The 26126-nt window shown below is 36.8% G+C and overlaps 3 protein-coding genes across 4 annotated transcripts; 2 read left to right on the top strand and 1 right to left on the bottom strand.

Annotated features, from left to right (window-relative positions):
• Window positions 1-534: 534 nt before the first annotated feature.
• LOC141720512 (uncharacterized) lies at window positions 535-2085 on the bottom strand. Of its 2 annotated transcripts, none has more exons than XM_074522958.1 (3): window positions 1809-2085; window positions 1162-1628; window positions 535-1017 (listed from the first exon to the last, which is right to left on the bottom strand). In XM_074522958.1, exons 1-3 carry the CDS (start codon window positions 1998-2000, stop codon window positions 567-569), a joined length of 1110 nt encoding a protein of 369 aa, XP_074379059.1. In that variant the 5' UTR covers window positions 2001-2085; the 3' UTR covers window positions 535-566. The 2 variants fall into 2 exon arrangements, with proteins under 2 accessions (XP_074379059.1, XP_074379066.1); XM_074522965.1 differs by having other exon boundaries at window positions 1805-1975.
• A 5888-nt stretch (window positions 2086-7973) lies between these two features.
• On the top strand, window positions 7974-8824 carry LOC141705743 (uncharacterized). Its single transcript, XM_074508661.1, has 2 exons — window positions 7974-8056; window positions 8155-8824. The coding sequence occupies exons 1-2, from the start codon at window positions 7974-7976 to the stop codon at window positions 8822-8824; spliced, it is 753 nt and encodes a 250-aa protein (XP_074364762.1).
• A 6-nt stretch (window positions 8825-8830) lies between these two features.
• Window positions 8831-9660, top strand: LOC141705675 (uncharacterized). The gene is made up of 2 exons (XM_074508587.1): window positions 8831-9176; window positions 9272-9660. Exons 1-2 carry the CDS (start codon window positions 8831-8833, stop codon window positions 9658-9660), a joined length of 735 nt encoding a protein of 244 aa, XP_074364688.1.
• The last annotated feature ends 16466 nt before the right edge of the window (window positions 9661-26126 follow it).

The following is a 26126-nucleotide window of genomic DNA, read 5'->3' as shown; positions in this document are numbered from 1 at the left end:
ATATTTTTTATAAATATATGTATATAATTAATATATGCATATTTATTTTGAAAATAGTATTTGATGTCATAATATTGTATAGAATTGTCAACTAAATATATAGTTCATATATTTTATAAAGTTTTTACCTTAAAATATTTTATTTTTAATTAATTTATTTATATTTTATATATAATAATATTCAATATAACACGAAATGAAGTACACGAACACGAAATCTAAACATTGTCGATTTTATATTTAACATTTAAATACATCAAACACGAGAGTACACGATATGAACAAATTGTCGGGTCTAATTTATATTATTACTGTTGTGCATAATATTTTATTAATTTTATTTGGGGCTTGAAATTTTGAAGGGGCCAATAGTGAAAAATATCCAAAGTTTTGTTATCGATCCTCGATTAAAAGAGGCATTTTTTACTTGTAATTTCTGTTAAGGCTTTGTTTTTAGGTAATTTATTCATTATGGTCATGTATAGCAAGCCAGCAGTTTTCACACAAGTGTGATAAAGCATGTTTCTTGACTGATGAACAAGAAAAAGTCGTAACTTTGTTGATGACTAGCTATAATTACATTCATTGAGAACACTTAAAACTTGAGACCGTTGTTCGTCGCTTAAATCTGTTGGAAACTCAACAAGAAATTTGAGACGAAGATTGCCTCTCATGCCCCGTTCTTTGGATTTAGGCATGCCTCTGCCTGGAATGATTTTCTCATAACCAGGGTACAAGATTTCATCAAAAGACATGCTTATGTTTTCACCTCCTAAGATAGGGACACTTATGGTGCAGCCTGTAAGAGCTTCAACTAAAGGTACCTCAACTCCGAGCTCTAAGTCATCGCCTTCGCGTTTAAATACAGGATGCCTTTTTTCATCAATGATGAAGATTATATCAGCTGGAAGTGTGCCTGGTTTCTCGTCTCCCTTCCCTTCGAATGTGATCTTCGTTCCTTTTTTCCATCCTGGCTTTACTTTAATCTTAAGTATCTCCTCTTGTTGCATGATTCGCCTGTTAGTCAAATAATTTATTCAATTCCTATCAAAATTATTAATTTTTCTAAAAATTACTTGTGCAGAAGAATGATGAAGTTTGAATTCTGCTAGGCATATTGATGTAATGTAGATAAATGTAAGTTTGAGTGTGTGATTTTACCCTGATCCGGAGATGACATCTCTTGTAATCTTGATTTTCTTCTCACATCCACGCAACAATTCTTCAAGTGTGCACTTGAGTTTCCTCTCAATAGGCTGAGGCTTCCTCCTAACTGTAGAATGCGAATATATGATAGGGGTGCTATTACTTCTTGTGCCTGTTCTTGATAAACTAGGGTGATCTCCAGTAGTACTCCCAGGAGTGCCAGGATTAGTTACACTTGATGGCGTGCAAATGTTAATGGCATTTGTGCCTTTCGATAAAGAGCTATAGATATCTTCCATTGATGCAGCCGAGTTTCTCCTGCCTTTTCTCGGACTTAGTATTGGGCTGCTGATGAAGTCCTCGCGATCACTTCTTGGTGCACCTTTTCGTGATTTTGTTGTCTTTGAAGGTTCAGGTGTTTTTAGCTCGTTAAAATTTATTATAGGTATGGCACTTTCTTCTCTCTTTTTGTTACTAAGAACCTGCAATTTCGATTGAAATTAATGAACAGAAATGAGGTTGCATACCTTTCAATCTTTATTTGCATGCATCAGAATTTTATCTATGCCAAAATTTTAAATGAATACATATGTCTGATTCGTCTCATATTCACAAAATTTAATGTAAAAATGATAAGGGGACAGATATCGGTACGTACATACCCTGTAGGCTTCCGTGATCTTAAAGAAATTGTCATGAGCTTGAAGCTTGTCAAGGGAATGCTTATCAGGGTGCCATTTCATAACAAGGGATTTATAGGCTCTGCAGATGTCGTTAAGCGATGCATCTTCAGGGATACCGAGGGTCTCGTAGTGAATAGAATTCGGGGTGCTCGGAAGATCTTCGTCATCCATGAGACAGGGAAGGCTGGCGGAGGGGGAAAGGAAGACACATAGAAGAAAACAAAAGGAATATTGGAAAACAAATGGAGGAAACAAAAGTTACCAGTTATGTCTTATGTTGAACCAAATGGGTATCCAGACGTTTTAACCGTTATATGAGCAACTATTTTCTGTGGTTTAAAATATAAAACAATTAATCTGATCAAATACATCGCCAAATTAGTTTATCTAGGGACCTACGGCTACGAGGCACATCATCTCACTCAAACTGATTTATTTTAACTAAATCTACAATCTACAATATCATGCATTTAGAAATTTACCCAATGGATAAATATTTTTACCGACATAATCCATTTATATTACCATCTAAGCCATTTTGTTTGACCCATAAATTACCCATGTCATCGTACATGTTAACCCAACTCAATATAATTATGCAGTACTATATGAGGATAATTAAATCCCATGATTATAGCATCTAATCAAGTTTTTGAAAGTATTTGAATTCCTGAACCAAACTGAATGTTCTCACACTTTTGCAAATGTCAATCTTCTTCCCCAATCTTCTTCTTAGTCCTGTTTAGAGTTTCATGATAATCTACATCTACATCTGACTAACATCTGACTAATAAGGTGGTAAAACATGGAAGAAGACACTTTAAGTAATCGATCAAGATCTTCATTGATAGGTAGTGAAGTTTTTTTAGTTTAAAATCTGAATCGATATTGTTCTTATAATTTGGTCGTCATGCATAGGAATTAAGCGTTTCATTCGTAGTAGAAATTCGGAAAATCAGCCTACAAATGTATCAGACCAGAATGTAGGAATTTCTATGAACACAGGTAGTATGAAACTTCAAAACAATAGCTCTAGGATCTATATATGCTTACACACTGTATTTAACACGGGGAAAATGAGCAAATTCGTCATTATACAATACAAAAACTTTCACTTGGGCCACCAACCCAAAAAAGTTTTCATTCGCATTACTAAATTATATAAAACTTCCCAATCACATTACTAAACTCCAAAATTCTTGCACGACCGTTAAAAGGCGTTGACTATTAACGGTGATCCGTTAAAGAATATGAAAACTTTCAAATTGGTCACTGAGTCTCAAAAAATAAATTAAAAAAATATTTTTTAATCAAAAATTTTATTTTTTAAAATATAGATTATTATATTTTATTGAATTAATTGAAATATACTTACACAAAAATAAAAATATATATTTTATTATAAATATAAGGGATATATTTTATTTTAAAGTTTTCTTATATAATAACCACTCAAACAAATTCGTAAAACATTTATCGTAAGTCAAAATTTATTGAGATTATTATTTTTGGGTAGAGTTTTTTATTCTTAATAAGTTTCGAACTCTAAGTTTGTCCAGAAAATATCATTTTTATGGCTAAAAAATTTAAAATAGATCTTAGCCTTTTCTGAAATAAAATCGATTATTTAATAAATTTAATAGGTATATTTTGTTTTAATTTTATTTTAAATTTTAATCACTTAAGACAAATCATAAAAAAATAACCGTAAATCAAAATTTATTGATAGTGAATTTTTTGATTTTTTTTTCATTCTCTATAAATTTTGTGCTTTAAATTTGTAACAAAATGTACCGTTAGTTGGATCAAACATGTTGAAACAAATTTTTAAGGTCAAAAAATTGATTATATCGATTTTCAGGAATACTAAAAAAAGTATGTAATTTTTTTAATTAAATGTTATTATTCGGAAAAAAATAAACATTCAAAAAATTTATTCGTCAGATACAATTATCGATGTTGAAAAAAATATCAATAAAAATATGTTATTTAATCAATTCAGATTTTTGAAAAAATTATCTGAATTTCTCTTTTAAAAGAAAAAGAAAATAACTTTTTTTAAAAAAATAGTCGGTAACTTAATTGAAAATGATACAAAGTTCAATGATGAACTCGCTATTAAACTTGATGCCACATCAGTTACACGTCACTTTTCCGTTAGTCAATTTAACGACACTAACATGAGTAACCTATTTGAAATATTTTTATTATTCAAGTGTTTGACCGAAAACTTTTTGGGGCTGGTGACTTAAGTGAAAGTTTTTGTATTGTACAGTGACGAATTTGCTCATTTCCCATTTAACCCGTTATGATTTGTTTGCAGCTGGGTCGCTGAAGCGTAGAAATACTATGAATGATAGTGGTACTGCAACTTTAAAAGAAACACATACAGAGGTGCCTATGATCCGAGGTACAAGTTTTATCCTTTAAAGTAGTTGATCATGTTCACATTGTTACATTAAGCGTTTCATTCATAGGAATTAAATGTTTCATTCGTAGTAGAAATTCGGAAAATCAGTCTACAAATGTATCAGACCAGAATGTAGGAATTTCTATGAACACAGGTAGTATGAAACTTCAAAACAATAGCTCTAGGATCTATATATGTTTACACACTGTATTTAACCCGTTATAGTTTGTTTGCAGTTGGGTCGCTGAAGCGTAGAAATACTATGAATGATAGTGGTACTGCCACTTTAAAAGAAACACATACAGAGGTGCCTATGATCCGAGGTACATGTTTTATCCTTTAAAGTAGTTGATCATGTTCCCATTGTTACATTGGTTGTGTATTCCATTTACTGCTTTCGTGTTTCAATTCATCCGGAAGGATCCGGTACAATATTTACATCCAGATCCAAAACGTTACCTCCACTGGTATTATTTCTTGAGCGATATAATTAAGTCACTATATTTTTTCTATAATGATCTTTATTTCCTGTAGTAGGAACACCCGAAAACAATCAACATATTTCAACAAAGGCATCAAGTGGCTTGCAGTATCGTACTCCTCTTCAGCCAATTCGCGTTGATGAAAATAGAAATACAAGTTTAACTGAAAGCACTACTCGGACTTCCTTAACAGGTTATTAGTTCATTAACGCGACCTGTTTTTTTTGTATATTAAATTCATTATTTTCGATTATAATATTTGTGTTTTTGATTGTTTCTTTTGTAGATTGTAAGCGTAGGAGTCGTTCTCAAAATGTTAGTACCATTTTTGGAATAAGTAGATCGCCTCTAAGCGGTATATATTCTACGAATAATTTTGTGGGGAATGCTACCGTGAAAATAGACTCACATATATATCAATCGTCTGGAGCTTCTACAGGTTTAATATTATAAAAACATTAAAAATTTGTATACCGTAAAATTTAGAAATATGTATACTGTAAAAGTATGACCCTCTCCTTACTTTTTGATATTTGATCTGAAGTCATTCCAAAACCTCATCTACGTCATTGCTAGAATCTTCGAAACCAGGTACAGTAGTTATACATTCCATCCTTTCAATTTATTAATTTTTATATTTAACTGTCATCGGTTTTTAATTTTTTCTAAATCACTCAGTTAAGCGTAAAATTCGTGGTCCTAACATTGACAAGTTGTTCAGCCTATCTTCTATTTGTAATATTAGTTCAGGTAAATATTAACATTTAGTCATGATTAGGCTGAGTGTATAGCATCCTCCTGTAATCATCAGTTTTCTGATTTTAAAATTTTTGTGTTATTAAGTTAATGGAAACAATAAATTTGCAACAGTTGGCACCATACAAACGTTAAAGAACACTGCTGTTGATACACATCATGGTAATTTTTTTTAAGTATTATATCCTATCACTGAATTAATCACAGTTCAAATTACAGGCAATAGCAGTACTTCCATCAGTATTCAGAACTCTTCAGAGAGTGGGATCAATAGAAGATTTATGTTACTAACAATACGTATTCCAGATAGTACAGTTCTGACTAATCGAGCCAGCCATTCTTCAGTTTCTAACATGGTGTACCAATATGGTATATTAAATTCAAACGGAGAATCATGTAGAAGACAAAGTACATATAATAATGAACAAATTAAGACGAAAGGAAAGGAAAAATGTATTTCTGGAACCGGAAAGAAAAATTTGTTTGAAGATTTTAATGACGCAATGTTGTTTGAGAGTACAATCAATGACACTGTTAATAAAGGTACCTGACTTAGGATTTTTTTTTGATTTTTTATATCTAATTTCCTTCTGATAGTAATATTTTGACTTCTTTTTCAGACACGATAATGCCTGATTCAAATGTACTCAAAGACAGGTACATTGATGTTGATAATTTACCAAATTATTACCCAGATTTGTGGCAAGGCTACATGGATATTGGTCCATCAAACAAAATGTGTAATAAATACGGGGCAACAATATGGAATGGAGAACGTAACAACAAGTCGTGTACGCGTAAAGACCCTACATTTTCATTGTGTTGCAGAAACGGTCAAATCCATCTAGATAAAGAGCCACCACCTCCAGAGCCACTAGCATCTTTATTGTATGGTGGTGAAAGATCGAAACATTTTAAGTAATTAATTCATGTTTATAATTGTATTTTCTGTTTTACTTCAGCTCGCGGTAAGATTGATAACAAAATCAATAGAGGTAATGCTCCATATTGTTTCAGACTTGAAGGTCAAAACTATCATTTAGTAGGGAGTTTGGTACTTGTTGATGGATCGAGTCCTAAATTTTGTTAGTTATATATTTATGACACTGAGAATGAAGTAGAGAATAGATTGAATGCCCTTGGATGTACTTCTGATAGTGTTGATCCTGAGTTAGTTGAAGAGCTTTTAGCCATGCTAGATAAGAATAACCAGTTGGTGAAAGCATTTCGCATGGCAAGGAATCGTTTTGAGAATAATGATTTGGATGAGTTTAAATTGGTTCTTATATCATCAAAATCATCAGGCGGTAGACCTTACCCAATTGGGCCATCTAACGAAGTTGCTGCTTTTATTGTTAGTGACAATATAAATACTGGTGGTTTCAGAGATACCGTGGTTAACTCTAAGCAGGAAGGACTGAAGAGGATATATGAAACGGACCCTCATTTTATGCAGTTGCAATATCTACTATTATTTCCTTTTGGTAATGAAGGATTTCATCTTCACATACCACTGATCAGTAATAAATATTCAGAGCGTGAAAACCTGGATGATGAAGACCTAGATCCTGATGATAAATCCCGGCGACATGTTTCAATGAAAGAGTATTACTGCTACAAAATCATGATACGTACATCTGAAGGTTATAAATTTAAAAATATCATTCTTTTACTTTTTTAAAATATGTGTTAATAGTACAAATTTCCATAATTTATACCGCCGTGTCATAAATTGCAGTCATCATTTCTTTTCAGGATTGGGTCTGCACCTTGCTAGACTTTATGGCAACAATATATTGTGAATGCCTTTGCTGCAACTGAAAGGTATAGGCTAGACTGGGTGTCAAATCATCATACTACAATTCGTGCTGATTTATATCACTCTGTTCGTGATGTCGTGCGCAGGGGAGACAATGATCTGATGCATGTTGGTAAAGCTGTCATTCTCCCGGCTTCGTTTACTGGATCTCAGCGATACATGACACAGTACTTTAAAGACTCCTTGGCTATATGTCGTGTTATTGGCCATCCATCTTTATTTCTTACAATGACGTGCAATTCTAAGTGGCCCGAAATTCAAAAAATGCTAAAGTATTTGCCAAATGTAGATCCAGTGGATGCTCCAAATGTAATTGCATGCTGTATTTAAGTTGAAGGTGGACCAGCTAATGAACTTGATAAAGAAAAAAAATTATTTTGGTAGATGCAATGGAGGCAATACATCTAATAGTGGTAAAAATGTTTCAGCTTAATTATTTTCTTAATGTAGTGTTGGCTCATAAAATACACGTTATACATTTAGTAATTGTCTAAATTTTTGCCTACAGTTATGCATGTAATAGAATTTCAGAAACGTGGATTGCCTCACATGCACATGTTAATATGGCTTCATCCCAAAGACCGTCCCAATTCTGTTGAAAAGATTGATGAGTTGGTTTCTGCTTAAATTCCTGATGCAAAGCGAATCCCATAGCTTATGAAGCGGTTAAGAATTACATGATTCACGGTCCATGTGGTAAAGATTACATGTATTCACCATGTATGGTAAAAGGGAAATGCATGTGTCATTTCCCAAAGAGGTAATTTTTACTGACAAGAGTGAATGTTTAAAGTATATAGAACTAAGTTTTAACTAGAAATAATTGACTGTAAAGCCAAAACAATCTATATTCAACAGGTTTAATGGACATACCTTTTTTGATGATAGCGGGTTCCATGTATATCGCAGACGCAGAACTGTCAGAGTTATAAAAAAAGGTGTCTCACTTGATAATAAATTTGGTGTTCCTTATAATCGAGATCTTCTGGTACGATTTCAGTGTCATATCAACTTAGAAATATGCAACTCATCAAGGTCTTTGAAATATCTCTTCAAATATTTTCTTAAAGGACATGACACTGGGACAATGTTGTTAAAAAAGAATACATCTTCTCAAGTCTCTGCCCAGGAAAAGAAGGCTAAAAGTTTGAATGAAGTTAAAGATTTTCTTGATAGCAGATATGTATGTGCATCTGAAGCTTCATGGAGAATTTTTGGTTTCGACATCCACAATCGATGGCCAAGTGTTGATCATTTACCCATCCATTTACCTGGTGAGAAACATATTAAATTCAAAACTTTTGCTGATCTGGAGAAGGTGTGCAACAAGGCGACATCCAAAAAAACAAAGTTGGAAGCATGGTTTATAGCAAATAAAGAGTTGCCACAATCTCAGAATTTTACCTATGTGGATTTCTCTAGCAATTTCACATGGGTTCCCAGCTCCAGAAAGTGGAAGCTTCGTCAAAGAGGCGATGTAGTTGGAAGGCTTACTGAGGTTCATGCTATAAGTGGGGAGTTGTTATAACTTTGGATGCTTTTGTTAAGGAAAAAAGGTTGTTTGTCATTTAGTGATTTGAGAACAGTTGATGGCGTGACATATGATACTTTTAAAGATGCGTGTGGAGCTCTTGGCTTTTTAAATAATGATAAACAATGGCATGATGCTATTTACGAGAACTTGCATTCAGCAATGCCAACACAACTCCTACCAATGTTTGTCAATATTTTGGTTTACTATTCTGTCTCTGATCCTTTGTCTCTTTGGAATACACACTGGCAAAGTTTGTCAGATGACGCTGTTTATGTAAGATGTAAAATTGCAGAAAATATTCATCTTTCATTGTCTGAGCATGAGATAAAGAATTATGCTTTAGCAGGTATGGAGATCAATTCATTTTAAAAAAATTCCAGTTGAGCAATCATAACATGAAACTATTTTGGGTGTATTTTGATATGTTTTTTTATTTTATAGAAATAGAAAAATTGCTTAATGATGTCAGAAAGTCATTAAAAGATTTTCCTGAGTTGCCATATCCGGAGGAGCATTACTTTGGAATTTATGTCAATCGTCTTATTGTCGAAAAGAAGGGTTATGATAAAGAGAAAATGAGAGTCCAGCATGAAAAGAACTATAACAATCTCAATGCCAAACAGATGGAGGTATATAATGCTGTTGTTGCCAATGTCTATGCTAAAAAAGGTGGAATGTTCTTTGTTTATGGGAGTGGAGGTTATGGCAAAACTCTTTTATGGCAAACTCTATGTTGTCGTCTACGTTCGGAATCTAAAATAGTTCTACCAGTTGCCGGTTCTGGAATTGCAGCAACTCTGCTTCCTGGTGGTCGCACTGCTCATTCCTGATTTAAAATCCCTCTTAAATTAAATCAAAACTCTATTGCTGGCATAAATCATGGAACCGATATCGCAGAACTCATCAAGGATACAAGTCTCATTATTTGGGATGAAGCTCCAATGCAGCATCGTCACGCAATAAAAGCTGTAGACCGTAGTTTATGAGACATTATGGGAGCAGTTGACATAAAAAATGGCCAAAAACCATTCCGTGGAATTACTATCATTTTCGGTGGTGATTTTCGACAAATATTACATGTTCTACCGAAGGAAAGCAGAGTTGACATAGTGAATGCGTCTTTCAATAAATCTAAGTTGTTGAATTTCTGCAAAGTTTTCATACTTTCTCCGAATATGCGGCTCCATTCGGGTAGTACAGATTCAAGGAATAAAATTATTTCAGAGTTCAGCAAATGGCAGCTGGATATTGGAGATGGCAAAGTAAAATATAAGGAAGCAGTGAATGATGAGTTTAATGGTGAATTTGTTGTCCCAGAGCAATTTTTCGTTCAAAGTGATGCAAAGAATCCTCTCAATACTCTAATTAACATCATCTATCTAGATTTATTAGATAATCTGAATAGTGAGTGTTATGGATCAAAAACTAAGATGTATAATTGATGTATTTATTACTAAGGAACGTGAGCTTCGAGGCTCGATTTGACTGCTCTTGTGTTTCATGACTCAATCTGCCTTAACAAGATGCCTACGTACCTTGCTGATTGCCAAGTATCAAGTCAAAAAACGTAGTTCTGATTTGTGGGGTGAGGTCCCTTATATAGATGTTGGGAGTCCTTGAATTAGACTTGATATAGGAGACTTGGTGGTCAAGTCTCTGAATTAGAATGGAATTTGGAGTCCTAGGAAGTAGGAAGCTGATTCCTTATCCTACGAGGTTCCTTGGAGGCCAATCTACAAGGATTTATATCTCCACTAGGACTTATCTTAATAGTTGTTTTTTTCCCTTATTAATTAATTACGAAATTAATTAATAATCAGGGTTTTGGGCCTTCTTTGTTCCATCAGGCCTGATCTGGTCCATCAGGCCTGATCAATGTGTTAACCTTTTTGGTATGAATATCATACATTTTTTTATTGGGACTTGCAGCCCAATTCATATGTAATTAATGCAACATTAACTACGTAATCATGATTTATTTATTCCCTATCATTTGCCCCCCAACTTTTGGGAAACATTGACTAGGTTTCGCAGAAGTTAAGTTCATTTGTTCCCTTACAGGGTATCGTTTTTGCGTAAAGTGTGGAACGACCTACACATTTACAATGATTTTCTTTTATTCCTTTTATTCAGGAATTATCTTAATTTTCAGGAATTTTTCCCTTAATTTTGGGATTTTTCCTTAATTTCTCTGGATTTTTCCATTAATTCTGGGATTTATCCTTAATTTTCTGGATTTTTCCCTTAATTCTGGGATTTATCCTTAATTTTCAGGAATTTTTCCTTTATTTTTCTGGATTTTTCCCTTAATTCTGGGATTTATCCTTAATTTTCTGGATTTATTCCTTATTTTCTGTAATTTCCCAGGAATTTTTCTTCTTTTTCTTCCCCCTTTTTCCTCTTTTTTTAAATACATTTTTTGACCAGGAATTCCATTCGACCAGGATCCTGGTCGAATTATCCTTCATTCAGCCCTGGTCGACGGCATTTCGAGGAGGATGGGTTCGAGCAAGATTCCTGGTCAAATTTCGGCCAGGATTTTTGCCTATATATTTTTTTTGAGCTCCGAGCAGAAAATTTTCGAGTAGGTAATTTCAATTTCGGTCAGGAATTTCGGTCAGGAGCCCTAGTTTTGACCGAATTAACTTCCCTTGGTTGCCCAGGTCGACAGAAATTCGGGCAGGATCCACTCGATCAGGGTCTTCTCTTGATTTCTAGTCGACAAGGTTCTCAGGGATAGTGTTCTCGATCAGAATCTTGACCCTCTCGGTCAGGAAATATAATTTTGACCGAATTAACCTTTCTCCCAGCCTTGGTCGACGCCCTTTCGACCACAACTCATTCGATGAGGAATACAGCACGTGCCTTGATCGAATCGGGTCAAGAATATGTTAACTTTTGTGAATGCACATATTTACTTTGGGCCATACGTCTGGGCTGGAATCTTTTGGGTCTTGATTTGGGCCTAGATTTTCTTGGGCCAACCCTTTAGTGGGTTTTAATCTTGGGCCCATTTCAACTAATTGGCCCCTTTTCTGGGTTGTTTTTGTTGGGCTGATCTTTGGGCCCATTGCTTTTATTAATCCTGGGCCTGAACACTTAGCTTTTCTGAGCTGGGCTTTTTGTCCCTTAATGCCCAATAATTCTTGGGCTGAGCTTCCACTTTCTAAGCCAAATTTCCAGAATCTTCTGGAATTTTGAGGTTTTTATGGAATTTTTCCAAACGTTTCTGGATTCTTCCAGAAAATTCTCAAATATGCAATAAAATTCTTTCAAATACTTGGTAGAGGAGACCGGGGAAAGAAAGAGCTATGAATGTTCCTAAACTTGGACCCAAATGGGCTTTTCTAGGCCCATTTTCCCTTTTCTCTTCCTATATAAAGGTGGGAGGAGTGTGTTTTCATTCACACTCACCACTCTTCATTTCATACATCCTTTCTCAAACATTCTAAACTCCTCATCTCTCAACTTTCCTCCCTTAGTTTTCCAGCCTCCCTTCTTTTAAGGTTTCCAGGTTTTTCCCAGCTTTCCTAATGGCTGACAAGAATTCCGAGAGGGCGGCCAAGATAGCCTCGGCTTCAAAACGAGGTAAGCATATCGAGATCCATTCTTCATACATGTCTTTAATCGATATGATTAACACTGGGGGGATGAATATCCCTCTACTGCACATCTCGATTCTTTTAATCATTGTAACACTTGGCATAACATTGATTTCGATAAATTAAATACACGTTATAACGTTCTTCCTCCTCTTAGATTAGTTCCAGTTTCTGGTGGTGACCGTACTTGCCACTGGAAACCCGACACTCTCTTTATTTATATAGATGCCCTCGATGCTGGGCTTAGGTTCCCTTTTCATCCCTTCATTCCTCATCTTTTAGCTGATTTACAAATCAACCCATGTCAGCTTCCTCCAAATGCTTGGAGGAACATTTTATGTTTTATGGTTTGCTGCCTTAGGGAAGGTTTTCCCCTTTTTGTAGCTGTTTTTAGGAAGGTTTTTTAATGTTACAATAGTGCTTCTGGTAATTGTGGTTTGGTCTATGTCAAACAAAGACCCAAATGTAAGCATATCTTTAACGACGCCTCCATTCCTGATAATAACCAAAACTGGAGGAATAGTTTCGTCGGTTTACTTTGGGAGAATGGCGACTGGGGAACACTATTCAGATCTTCCTTCGGGAAGGTTAGTGATGGTAGCCTCAAATCCATTCACTTAACTCCCGAGGAAACTAATATTTATAATGAGCTAACTCGGGATGACGGCACTACTACCAGCTGGACTCTCTTAGAGGAATTCTCCCTCATTTATGTGGGACTATCCTCTATTTCTCAACAAGGTATTTTTCTTCCCTTCTCAATTTTATTTTATTTCATGCATTATTGACACCACTTATTTTATTTTTTATCTTGTCTTGTAGCTGCCAAGGAGATCAACGAGGAGAACGTGCCCCTTGTTGAGGAAACTACTAGAATGAAAAAAGCTCGCCTTGCAGGCCTGGACACTCGAGGAAAGGCCACGGAGCCTATTTTCTTGAGGAAACACAAGGAGCCCATGTGGGAGGCTTCAGCTGAGGGAGCTGAGGGCCACAGTGCTCCTATTATTGCTGTTGCTCCTGCTGCTGCTGCTACAGGTGCCTTCCAACCTCTCTGGGGATTCCGCCGAGGAGATACCGTGGTGGGATCCACCAAGCATGCCTGGGATTGGTCATATCATGGCATGACTCCCAAGGATTTTACTGATGTGGTTGCCACCCCTGATCTTGAGAGGATAAAGCTCATGGGAGCTCAGTCTCTGGCTTCGGTATGCCCCCCTTCCTTCTTTTTTTTGAACTTATCTTTCTTACTTGTAGCATTTTCTTGCCTTACATTTTGTTAATTGTTTTATTTCAGTCTAACGCCTATTTTCAAGGCGCTGTGAGGCAAGCCAAGTCATGGAAGCGGGCTTCTGACAAGGCTGACAATGCCCTCAGGAGGCAGCAGAAGAAGTATGCTGCTCTAGAGAAGAAGTTCAAGCGCAAGGAGGAGGAACTCGGAGAATCTAACGCCGAGCTGGTGGTACTTCGGGCAGAGAAGGATAAAGCTATAGATAACTACCTGGACTCAGAGGAGTTTACCCAGTCCATGAGGATTAGGGATGACTCAGTCTTCTCCGGGTTTTTTAGGACTGGTTGGGACACGACCCTTGGGACCGTGAACGAGGCTTGTCCTGATATTAACCCGACGGACTATGTCTGCCCTGATGACGAGGCTTTGCTACAGAGGTTTCGTACTCGAGTAGTTATCTCGGATCACGTCCCTCAGGACCCGCTTCTTCCTCCTCCCGAGTCTTCTTCCAGACCTGCTGAGGATGACAGCTCTTCCTCCTCCTCCGAGATGACAGAGACATCTAGCGAGAGCGGAGGGGATGACGATATGGATTCCGAGGGCACCTCAGCTCCTTAGAGCTTTTCCAGCCCTGCGTGGCTTGTTTACTTCATCTTATTTTTGAGACTTTATTTATCAAACTCTTGTAATATTTATTTGATCTATTTTATTTATCGGATTTTATGCTTGCATTTCATGCATTTGGTTTTACTTGCCTTGCCATAGAGATTCAAACATATTTCAAAAACTTTATGAATTTTCATAAATTGTTTGGGATTCATCCCTTAAACGAGTCTTAATAAACCTCAAAATAAAACTAGAACATATAAATCCTAAGCAAGCAAAGCTTCAAGGTGCTTTTCAACCTACTTGTCATCTTGACAAGTGAGAATCGTATTCAGTTGCCCTACACATAGTAAACCTTCAGGTTTTGTGTATGCCAAGTTCTCGGGACTTCAAAACCATCCATAGTCTCCAGCTTGTAGGTTCCTCTACCTTGAACAGTCTTGACTTTGTATGGCCCTTCCCAATTCGGGGCAAGCTTCCCTTTCTGTCCTACACCAGAAGCTTCTATCTTCCTCAAGACTAGGTCACCTTGTTTGAAAAACCTTTCTTTAACCCTTAGGTTGTAGTAGAATGAAGCCTTTTCTGATATTCCACTATCTTCGCATGTGCCTCATCTCACACTTCATCAATTAAGTCCAGGGCTAACCTTTGTCCTTCCTCATTCTCCTCAGCATTGAAAGCTTGAATCCTGGGAGAGGAATGTGATATCTCCACGGGAACAATTGCTTCTACCCCATATGCTAACATGAAGGGGGTTGCTCCAGTCGTGACTCTACAGGTAGTCCTATAGGCCCATAGTATTGGGAGTATCTCATCCACCCAATTATTTCTTGATTTCTCGATCTTCTTCTTTAGTCCATCCAAGATTATTCGATTTGCTACCTCTGTTTGCCCATTGGCTTGCGAGTAAGCCACAGAGGTGAATCGTAACTCAATTTCATTTTCCTCACAGTACTTCTTGAATTCCTCATTGTTGAATTGTGTTCCGTTGTCGGTGACTAGGATATGGGGAACTCCACACCGACACATAATATTTTCCCACAAGAATTGTGCAACCTGCTTAGTTGTGATTTTGGCCAAGGGTTTGGCTTCAATCCACTTAGTGAAATAATCAATGGCTACAATTGTGCTGTGGCCATGGGAAAGGCCCCAGAATATCCATTCCCCACATAGCAAAGGGAATGGGCGAGTTGATAGAGGTCAGCATCTCGGGGGGTTGTCTAACAACAGGTGCATGCTTCTGACAGCGATCACACTTCTTCACATATTCTTTGGCATCAGCCATCATTTTCGGCCAATAGAAGCCTAAACGAGTTATCTTATGAGCCAAGGCCCTGCCCCCCAAGTGTTGCCCACAAATACCTTCATGTACTTCTTCAAGAGCCAAGTGTGCCTCATCGGGCCTGAGACACCTTAAGTAATGTTGTGCATATGTTGTGTACTTGATGATTTCATAAACAAAACATATAAGTAGATTTTACTTAGTGAAATTATGTAGCACTCGACGGATAAGAATTATAGTCCCGACGGATAACTCATTATAGTCCCGACGGATGATTAACTTATAATCATTCGAGTGAGCAGCTTATGTAATAATAAGTTTGTAGCACAGTTATGTATGCACCTTTGTATAAAATTTGTAGTAGCATATAAGTCATGTCGACTTTAACTAGATATGCAGAATAGGTTGATTAATTGTACATAATTGATGTCTTGTAATTCTGCATAAGTGATATAGAGTCAAGTGCCAAAATAGCTACCGACGGATGATTAACAAAGCCATCGACGGATGATCAAATGACTATCAACGGATGTTCAATATAGCAGTCGACGGATGATCAATTAAACCATCAACGGATGTTCTGAAAGTCGACGGATGATCATATGAAGAATTCAAATAGCAGTTGAACAGTGAAAGCTGACACACAGCCGTCGAGATGTATACAAACACACTGTGGAAGCCCATTAACTGGGTAATAGAGGACGAAAAGCAGCAAAGCTTAAGACTGTTAGATTTTATATTTGTTCAGTCTTTTTGACTTTGTAATCTTGGTATTATATAAACCAAGAGAGTAACAAATAGAAAAATAACTGAGATAGCTGAGAAACACAAAACAGAGAAATCTTTATAAGCAGAATCATTAACATTTCCTGTATTCTCAGTAGTTCCATTTGTAAGCAGCTGTGAGTATTTCTGCACAGAGAGTCCTCTCGATATATTATATATATCTCTGGTGGAATTGTTTAAATCCACCAGAAAGTTTTTAAAGACTCTTGTTTTTAATTACTTATGTTTTGATTCAATCAAGTTTTCATTCCGCATTGTGCTAATCAAAACAAATATATCTATAATCGAGTTGAACATTTTTATTTATTTCAAGAAAAAGGTTCAAGAATTCCATTCAACCCCCCTTCTGTAATTCTTGCTACATTGTTAAGGGACTAACAATTAGTATCAGAGCAAGCTCTTAATCTACAAAGAGTTTAAAGATCAAAACAATTCAGCAAGATGAACAAGAAAGATGTTGGAGTCAAGATTCCTTTTCTTGGTAAAGATAATTACCACCATTAGAAGGTAAAGATGCATCTTCATATGCTTTCTCAAGATGAGGCCTATGTGGACTGCATAGAAAGAGTCCCTCATGTTCCAATGAGAGCTGCTAAAGGAAACGAGCCATCTGTTCCAAAACCAAGGCATGAATGGTCTGATCCTGACATTGAACAAGTCAGGAAAGATAAAAAGGCCATGAACATTCTATTCAATGGTGTTGATGCAGACATGTTTGATAACATCATCAACTGCAAAACTGCCAAGGAAGTTTGGGACACAATACAGATAATTTGTGATGGCACTGAGCAAGTTAGAGAAAATAAAATGCAGCTCCCGATTCAGCAATATGAGCATTTTCACAATGAAGAAAGTGAGTCACTCACTGACATTTTTAGTAGATTCCAAAAACTACTAAATGCTCTTAAGTTGCATGGAAGAGTCTATCAGACTAAAGACTCCAATCTGAAATTTCTCAGATCTCTTCCAAAGGAATGGAAACCAATGACAGTCTCATTGAGAAACTCACAAGATTATAAGGAGTTTACTTTGGAGAGACTATATGGCATTCTGAAGACCTATGAGCTTGAGATAGAGCAGGATGAAAGAATGGAGAGAGGAAAGAAGAAAGGAGGATCTATTGCACTAGTTGCTGATCTGGAAAAGGAGAAGGAAGTGAAGATGGAAGCTGTAGAATCAACTTCAAAGGTCTGTGAGAATAAGGGTAAGGGGCTAGCTGCCGAAAGTGAAGAATCATTGAGCCAAGATGACATGGAGGACATTGATGAGCACCTAGCATTTCTTTCAAGGAGATTTTCCAAGCTCAAGTTCAAAAAGAACTTTGGAGCAACCAAGCCAAATAGAAACATGGTGGATAAGTCAAAATTCAAATGTTTCATATGTGGCTTGGCAGGGCATTTTGCAAATGAGTGTAGAAAGTCAGATTCCAGTAAAAAAAGGTTTGAGTCTGTGGATTATAAGCAAAAATACTTTGATCTACTCAAATAAAAGGAAAGGGCTTTTATTACACAAGAGAATGACTGGGCAGCAGATGGTTTGGATGAAGATGAAGATGCCAGCTATGTCAATCTAGCCCTAATGGCCAAGTTTGATGAAACAGAGACAAGTTCCTCAAGCAATCAGGTAATCACTACAAACCTTGCATATTTATCTAAAGCTGAGTGTAATGATGCCATAAATGACATGTCTATAGAATTCTATCATTTGCGTGTTACACTTAAGTCTCTCACTAAAGAAAATGCTAAAATCAAAGAAAACAACTTGTTTTTAAGTGAGAGGAATAATGTGTTTGAGTCTCAGTTTGTTGAGTTTGAGAAACTAAAAATTGAGTGTAAGATTGCCAAGGAGGAATTAACTGAGTCCTTGAAAAAGGAAGAAATTTTAAAGAAGCAGCTCGAGCGTGAACAAGAGGTGATTAAAGCATGAAAAACATCTAGGGATGTTCATGCTCAAATCACCAAAGTTCAAGGAATTGAGTCTTTTTGTGATGAAGCCTGGAAAAAGAATAAAGAGAAACTAGAGCCTATTTTGGTAGATGGGTTGCTGAGAGATGTAGACTCGACGGATGATGAGGACTATCCGTCAGATAACAAAAAGTTTTATCCGTCGAATGATAAAAATCCTCATCCGTCGGCTGTAAGCAAACCCATTAGCAAAGCCAAATTAATCAAGCTAAATGATAAGTATGGGTCTGTTTCCAAGAACTTTGTTTCAGGAGAGTCAAGTCAAGCTAAGAAAGGGAAAAAGGCTAATGTTGGTCACATGACTGTCAAACAGTTAAGTGACAGACTTGAGAAAATAGAGGTAAAAACAGAGACTAAAAAGAAAAACAATAGGAATGGTAAAGTAGGGATTAACAAACACAATAACTACACACCTGATAAATATGCTCCTAGAAAAATATGTGTCAAGTGTGGTAGTGTAAATCATTTGTCTGTTAATTGCAAATCTGCCATGCCTACTACCATGTCTGTTCAGCCTCAGTTTCCTAACATGAATGCCATGCCTCCCATTCCTGTAAATGCTATGCCTACACAGAATATGAATGCACAGTTTGCTAATATGCCATTTGCACCTAATCCATATTATGCTGCATACAATATGCCTCAAATGCCATTTAGCATGCTTTACTGGAATAACATGTTTGTACCAAGCATGCCATTTCCTGTTAGCCATAACATGCATGATAATTCTATTGCATTTAGTGGTTTCAAAGGTACAACCCAATTGACTAAGGAAGAATCTGAAATTCCTAAGTCAAATGAGATAAAACCTAAGAAACAGAAGAAGAAAGCTAACAAGGCAGGACCCAAGGAAACTTGGGTACCAAAATCAACTTGATTTGATTTTGATGTGTGCAGGGAAACAGAAAGAATCTTTGGTACTTGGATAGTGGTTGTTCAAGACACATGACTGGTGATTCTACCCTGCTCACAGAGTTTAAAGAGAGAGCTGGCCCAAGTATTACTTTTGGAGATGACAGCAAGGGTTATACTGTGGGATATGGCTTGATTTCAAAGGATAATATCATCATTGAAGAGGTTGCCTTAATGGATGGTCTCAAACACAATCTACTGAGTATCAGCCAGCTTTGTGATAAAGGCAACTCAGTAACCTTCAATAAAGAAGCCTGTGTTGTGACTAACAATCAAAACAAGTGGTTCTCACTGGTGTGAGAAGAGAAAATGTGTACCTAGCTGACTTCAACTCAACTAACGCAGAATCTGTAACTTGTCTTCTCAGTAAAGCAAGTCAAGATGAAAGTTGGCTATGGCACAAGAAGCTATCCCATTTACACTTCAAGACCATGAATGAGCTGGTAAAGAAAGAACTAGTAAGAGGCATTCCTCTAGTGGAGTTTACAAAGGATGGACTGTGTGATACCTGCCAAAAAGGGAAGCAGATCAAAGCATCATTCAGGAAGAAACTTGATTCAGCAATTGAAGAGCCTCTGCAACTGCTTCACATGGATTTGTTTGGACCAGTCAATGTATTGTCAATTTCAAAGAAAAGATTTTGCCTAGTAATTGTAGATGATTTCTCAAAGTTCTCTTGGATATATTTCCTAAAGTCTAAAGATGAGGCTAGTGAAATCATCATCAACCACATAAGGCAAGTTAACAATCATCCTGATTTCAAAGTTAGAAGAATCAGGAGTGACAATGGAACTGAGTTCAAGAACTATGTCATGAGAGCATTTTGTGAGGAAAATGGGATCTTGCATGAGTTTTCAGCAGCAAGGACTCCACAACAGAATGGAGTAGTGGAAAGAAAGAACAGATCTCTTATTGAAGCTGCAAGGACAATGCTTGAAGAATCAAAATTACCAACATATTTCTGGGCTGAAGCTGTAAACACTACATGCTACACTCAGAACATCTCTCTGATTAATCAAGCAAGATGCATGACTCCTTATCAATTGTTCAAGAATAAGAAGCCAACTCTAAACTTTATTCATGTCTTTGGCTGTAAATGCTATATTCTGAGAAATCAAACTGATCAAAATGGGAAGTTTGATGCTAAAGCAGATGAAGGATTTTTTGTTGGATATGCTGTTGGTAAAGCATATAGAGTCTACAATCTAAGAACCAACATTGTTGTGGAATCTATACATGTTGTGTTTGATGATAAAAAGATTGAAGGACTGAAAGATGGAGATTACCATGAGAGCCTCAAATTTGATAATGTTGAGATGGTCAGTGATGGAAGTGATGATGAAAGTGATCAAGAAACAGTGTCTAAGGATAATGCAGACAAATCTACCACCAATGAAGCATAAAACTCAACATCCGTCGAGTTACAAAATGCTTCATCCGTCGGAAGGCAATCTGTGTTATCCGTCGGTAGACAACCTGCCTTATCCGTCAGTACTCAAAATTCACCATCCGTCGGGTTATCAGAAGGAGCAGGAAGTCAAGGCAGATCACCCATAGAAAGTACCCATTTCTCAAATCAAAGATCCACAAACTCAGGGGGAGTTTCTAGAAATCAAAACTCAATCACACATCAAGACAATATTGAGGTCTCTTCATCTAGAGCTAATCTACCTCAACCAAGGAAATGGACAAAAGATCACCCCTTTGAACTGATTATTGGTGATGTTTCTTCTAGAGTTCAAACCAGGAGAGCAAATCAAGAAGAATGTCTATACAGCAGCTTTCTGTCAAAGGAAGAACCAAAGAAGGTAGAAGAAGCCTTGTTAGATCCTGATTTAATTTTAGCTATGCAGGAGGAGCTAAACCAATTTGAAAGGAATAAAGTGTGGAAGCTGGTACCCAAGCCTAAAGGAAAGAATCCAATAGACACCAAATGGGTATTCAGAAACAAGATGGATGAAAATGGCATAGTAGTAAGGAACAAAGCCAGATTGGTTGCTAAAGGCTATTGCCAACAAGAAGGAATAGATTTTGATGAAACATTTGCTCCTGTTACAAGACTTGAAGCCATCAGAATCTTCTTAGCCTATGCAGCCCATGCCAATTTCAAGGTCTATCAAATGGATGTCAAAAGTGCCTTTCTGAATGGAGATTTGGCGGAAGAAGTGTATGTTACTCAACCTCCTGGCTTTGAAGATCCAAATTTTCCAGAGTATGTCTATTATCTACTGAAAGCACTTTATGGACTGAAGCAAGCACCTAGAGCCTGGTATGACACTTTATCAAAGTTCCTTTTGGAAAATCACTTCACAAGAGGTATTGTAGATAAAACTTTATTTTTCAGAAATGTTAATGGCTTTAGCATACTTATTCAAATTTATGTAGATGATATTATTTTTGGCTCTACAGATGAGAAACTTTGTAAAAAGTTTGCCAAACTGATGCAAAGTAAGTATGAAATGAGTATGATGGGAGAACTAACTTACTTTCTTGGTTTACAAGTTAAGCAAGTTAGTGATGAAATATTCATTAGTCAAAATAAATATATTTTTGATCTCTTAAAGAAGTTTGATCTAATGGATTGCACATCTGCAAAAACTCCCATGGCCACTGCAACTAAGCTTGAACTAAACACTACTGAAAAGTCTGTGGATATTTCAAGCTATAGAGGCATGGTTGGCTCACTTCTGTACTTAACAGCTAGTAGGCCAGATATAATGTTTGCTACATGTTTATGTGCTAGATTTCAGGCTGATCCTAGAGAGTCTCACTTGATAGCTATTAAGAGAATTTTCAGATATCTCAAGGGAACACCAAAACTTGGCATTTGGTATCCTAGAGATTCTGGTTTTGATCTAACTGGTTATTCAGATCCAGATTATGCAGGTTGCAGAATTGACAGAAAAAGCACAACAGGAACTTGTCAATTTCTAGGAAACAAGCTTGTGTCCTGGTTCAGTAAAAAGCAAAATTCAGTTTCTACTTCTACAACTGAAGCTGAATATATTGCTGCTGGCAGTTGCTGTGCACAGATTTTATGGATGAAAAATCAATTGCTAGACTATGGTTTGTAAGTTGAGAGGATTTCTATTTTTCGTGATAACACAAGTACAATTGCCATCACTGAAAATCCAGTGCAACATTCAAGGACAAAGCACATAGACATCAAGTACCATTTCATAAGGGAACATGTAATGAATGGTACTGTAGAGTTATATTTTATTCCAAGTGAGAAGCAACTTGCAGATATATTTACCAAGCCACTGGATGAATCCACCTTTTCTAGGTTGGTAAGTGAGTTAGGTATGCTTAATTACTCTTGAATCTATCTGAGTTATTTTGCAAGTTAAAATGTAGCCAGAAATTTAACTGATTTCTTTTTGTCACGGATGAAATTTTGGCTAAGTCAAAATTTGCATCTCGACGGATGACCATTATCCATCGAGTTAAGTCATCCGTCGATATACAATGTGCAAATAAAAATCAATTACTTTTCTGGAATTTTTTAAAACTCGACGGATAACAGTTTATCCGTCGAATTGTCTAAATCTTAACCGTTAATTTCTTGAACATTATCCATCGAGTATACTTACAGTTTGTAAGTATTACACGACGGATAATGGGTGGAATTTTTACAGTTTATTTTAAACGTCTATTTTAGGCAATTTTTATTGGGTAATTTACTTTTCTTTATTATTTTCATCCGTTGTTTTTGAGGAAGTATAAAAGCTTATTTCATTCCAATTATTTTCTTTTATCATTCTCAAATTCAACTGCTTTTATTTTATTCTCTCTCAAGCAAATATCCTCTTTCTCTTCAAGCTTTCATTCTCTAACAATGGCACCTGTAGTAAAGATCATGTCTCAGACTGGGTTCATATATGAGAAGAACAACTTCACTGCTTTGGTCAATAAGGGTATTCAGCAATCAGAAGACTATCACAAGATGATGGACTTCATGAAGAACTGCAAGTTAAGTTATGCCATGCTTGAATCACCCACAGTTTACTGTAAAGTTGTTGAAGAGATGTGGACGACTGCAAACTACAACTCTACTGACAAAACCATCACTCTAACTATCAAAGGTAATGAGTTCTGTATCAATAGTGATGTGATAAAAGCATGTTTCAAAATTCCTGATGATAATGTAACTTCACCACACACTGACACTGATATTATCAATATGCTTAATTCCATTCATTATGCACTTCCTACTAATAAGCTAAGTGAAATTAGAAGATTAGGTCTTAGGAAGGAATGGAGTTTCATGTGTGATGTTGTGACTAAAGTTTTCTCTGGAAAAGTCAGTAATTTTGATTCTATGAACATTTCCATGCTTAACATGCTATACATGCTAGTTACAGATAAATTTTACAATTTCAGTGACCTTGTCTTGTATGAGTTAGGTTTTAAACTAGGTGAGTTAGCCAAAAGGGGAAAGAATGTATATTATGCTAGATTTTTCATGATATTGGCTAACCATCTTTGTCAAGAGATTGTACTTGAGAACCCAAACAACAAATTATCTTGTTGGGTTTAAGAGAGAAGAATCATTGCAGATTTGAACAGAGCCAACCATCATAGGGATGTGCCAATGTTCTACTTTCCTGTAATGTAGACACCTCAGGTAAGTGAGGTAAGTTCATCCATACCCTCAACTATTCCAATCTCCTCAATTTCTTTGAGTTCAGGAGTAGCTATGGCAATTGTGACAATGACCAAACAGTTGCCTACCAAAGCTGCCAAATCAACTACAATTTCTAAATCCAAGTCAAAGAAAACCCCCTCTGGTATCTCTCAAAAGGTACCAGTTGAAAAATCTACCAAAGCCAAAGAAGGGAGTGTGAAGGAGGGTCAGTTAGGTGAGGGAAGGGGTGAACATCAAAGAAACCCCAAGGATAAGGTTGGAGAGTTGAGTGAATCCCAGCCTAGCCACACTGCAGTTTCCCAACAAACTGCAGTGCTTAAAAATGACAAAAGCTCACTTCTAGCTGCATCCTCCCAAAAGGATGTGGCTATTGAACAAAGCTCTCAGCCAAGAGCACAGGCCAAAAGGGTTAGGGACACAAGCTCACCCCAAACTTACACAAGAAAGAAGAAATCCAAAACAACTGGGGATGCACAGGGCACACACACAGTGCAAACTGGTGCTAAAGACACAGTCCCTGCACTTTCTCATATTCAGATTGATGTGGCTCCAATAAATGTGGAGTCACAGCCAAAATCTCTTATAATAGAAACCTCTGAAATACCATACTCATCAACAAACTCTCTGGAAGTGGATATGATAAACACTTCAATTCCTGATTCCCTTTCTTTAACTCTGTTGGGGAAGCCAAAATCTAGTGCAAGTGAGCATCATCTCTTAGATGATTTGTTGGCTCACTTGCCAATTCTTTCAGATACTATTATGACATATGTGCCTCAAATAACTTCAATCAACACAGAGTCAACAATAGTTTCTCTTCCCACCTCATTCATTTCTACTCTCTCGATGGATATTGCTCATCCATCGAGTAGTGATTGTATCCTGACGGATAAGCTTAACAGCAGTTATCCGTCGGATAGCTTTACCACTCACCCGATGGATATCACTTATCCGTCGGGTGTCTCTGCACAACTTCAAACTTCAATTATTTTTAGTGCAGAAGATTTAGTGGTAATACAGTCACTCTTAGGACTGAGAGAGGAGAGTGCTTTGAGTGAGAGGCTGGGTTGCTCCCAGGCAAAAGGAGAGGAAAAGAGTGAATCTCAGCAATCCATTTATTCAGGATTGGCAAAAGTGAGTGAGAGGTGTCCCACCTTAGTAGGTGAAGGTGAGGGTGTGAGGGTGGGGAGCCAGGGTGAGACCCTGATGCAATAAAAGAGAGATTATGAGAGAAAGGCAGGTACAGGAGAAATAAGGATGGATCCAGCCATTGCTAGTGAGTCAATGATTGTGGATGATGCTGAAAAGGGAAGACAATTTCAGCAACATTACAAAGCTGAAATTGATAACATTTCCTTGGATGCTGACACTTTTACTCATCCTGTGTCAGCCTATCAATTGTTGGCTGCTCAAGGCAATGTGGAGGCAGAACAGACTTTGAATTTAGTACACACCTCAGAATCTCTTCAAAGAGATAAAGCTGCTGTCAATAGGATGCCTTCTCAAGCTGGTGAGCCATCTGAATAATTTGGAGTAAATTCTAATGATGATGACTCTGTTTCTTTGGATGGAAGCATGAACTTAGGGGGAGATGAAGGCCCAAGTTCTGTTTTAAATTTACCTGGATGGGCATGGACAAAAGAATTTACACCAGGACAATTTGATGTGTTTTTGGTCAAGCAAGTGGTGGCTATTCAAAAGGCCCTTCAGGAGACTTCAGATGCTGGTACCAAGGCTATTCTTCAAGCTCACCTAGACTCTCTACATCTCATGAAGATCCAGCACTTAAGACAGAATATGAGTGTGGATGAACTAAAAAGAGATATAGCTGACTTGAAGACATACAATTCTGAGAAGCTGGATTCAGTAATGCCATATGGTACCATGCAAGATCTACTAATAAGATTGAGGAGAGAATCAGACTCTGAAAAGAAGCTAGCCAAGCTGGAAAACAGAATTCAAGTTATTGAGAATTCAGTGGCTATCCTTCTTCAAAATCAACAGACTCAGACAAATCTTCTCATGCAACTGGCTAAAGCACAAGGCCTAACTCCTCAACTTGATGATAACAAAAAGGGGGAGAGAGAATCAAGTAAGGGGGAGAAAGGACCAACTGAGGGGGAGAAACTTCAAGTACAAATCAGCAAGTAATTGTACCTTCAATTACAATCTCCAAGCCAACAGTTGCAGATGGTATAGATCTAATCAAAGCAGCAGCAGCAAATTTGAAAGTTGCTGAAAAAGGAAAGTTGAGTTTGATCAACTGGA

This window comes from Apium graveolens, chromosome 1, assembly GCF_009905375.1.
Source record: "Apium graveolens cultivar Ventura chromosome 1, ASM990537v1, whole genome shotgun sequence".
In the NCBI taxonomy this organism is placed as follows: domain Eukaryota; kingdom Viridiplantae; phylum Streptophyta; class Magnoliopsida; order Apiales; family Apiaceae; genus Apium; species Apium graveolens.
This window is presented reverse-complemented; position numbering and strand designations above follow the sequence as displayed.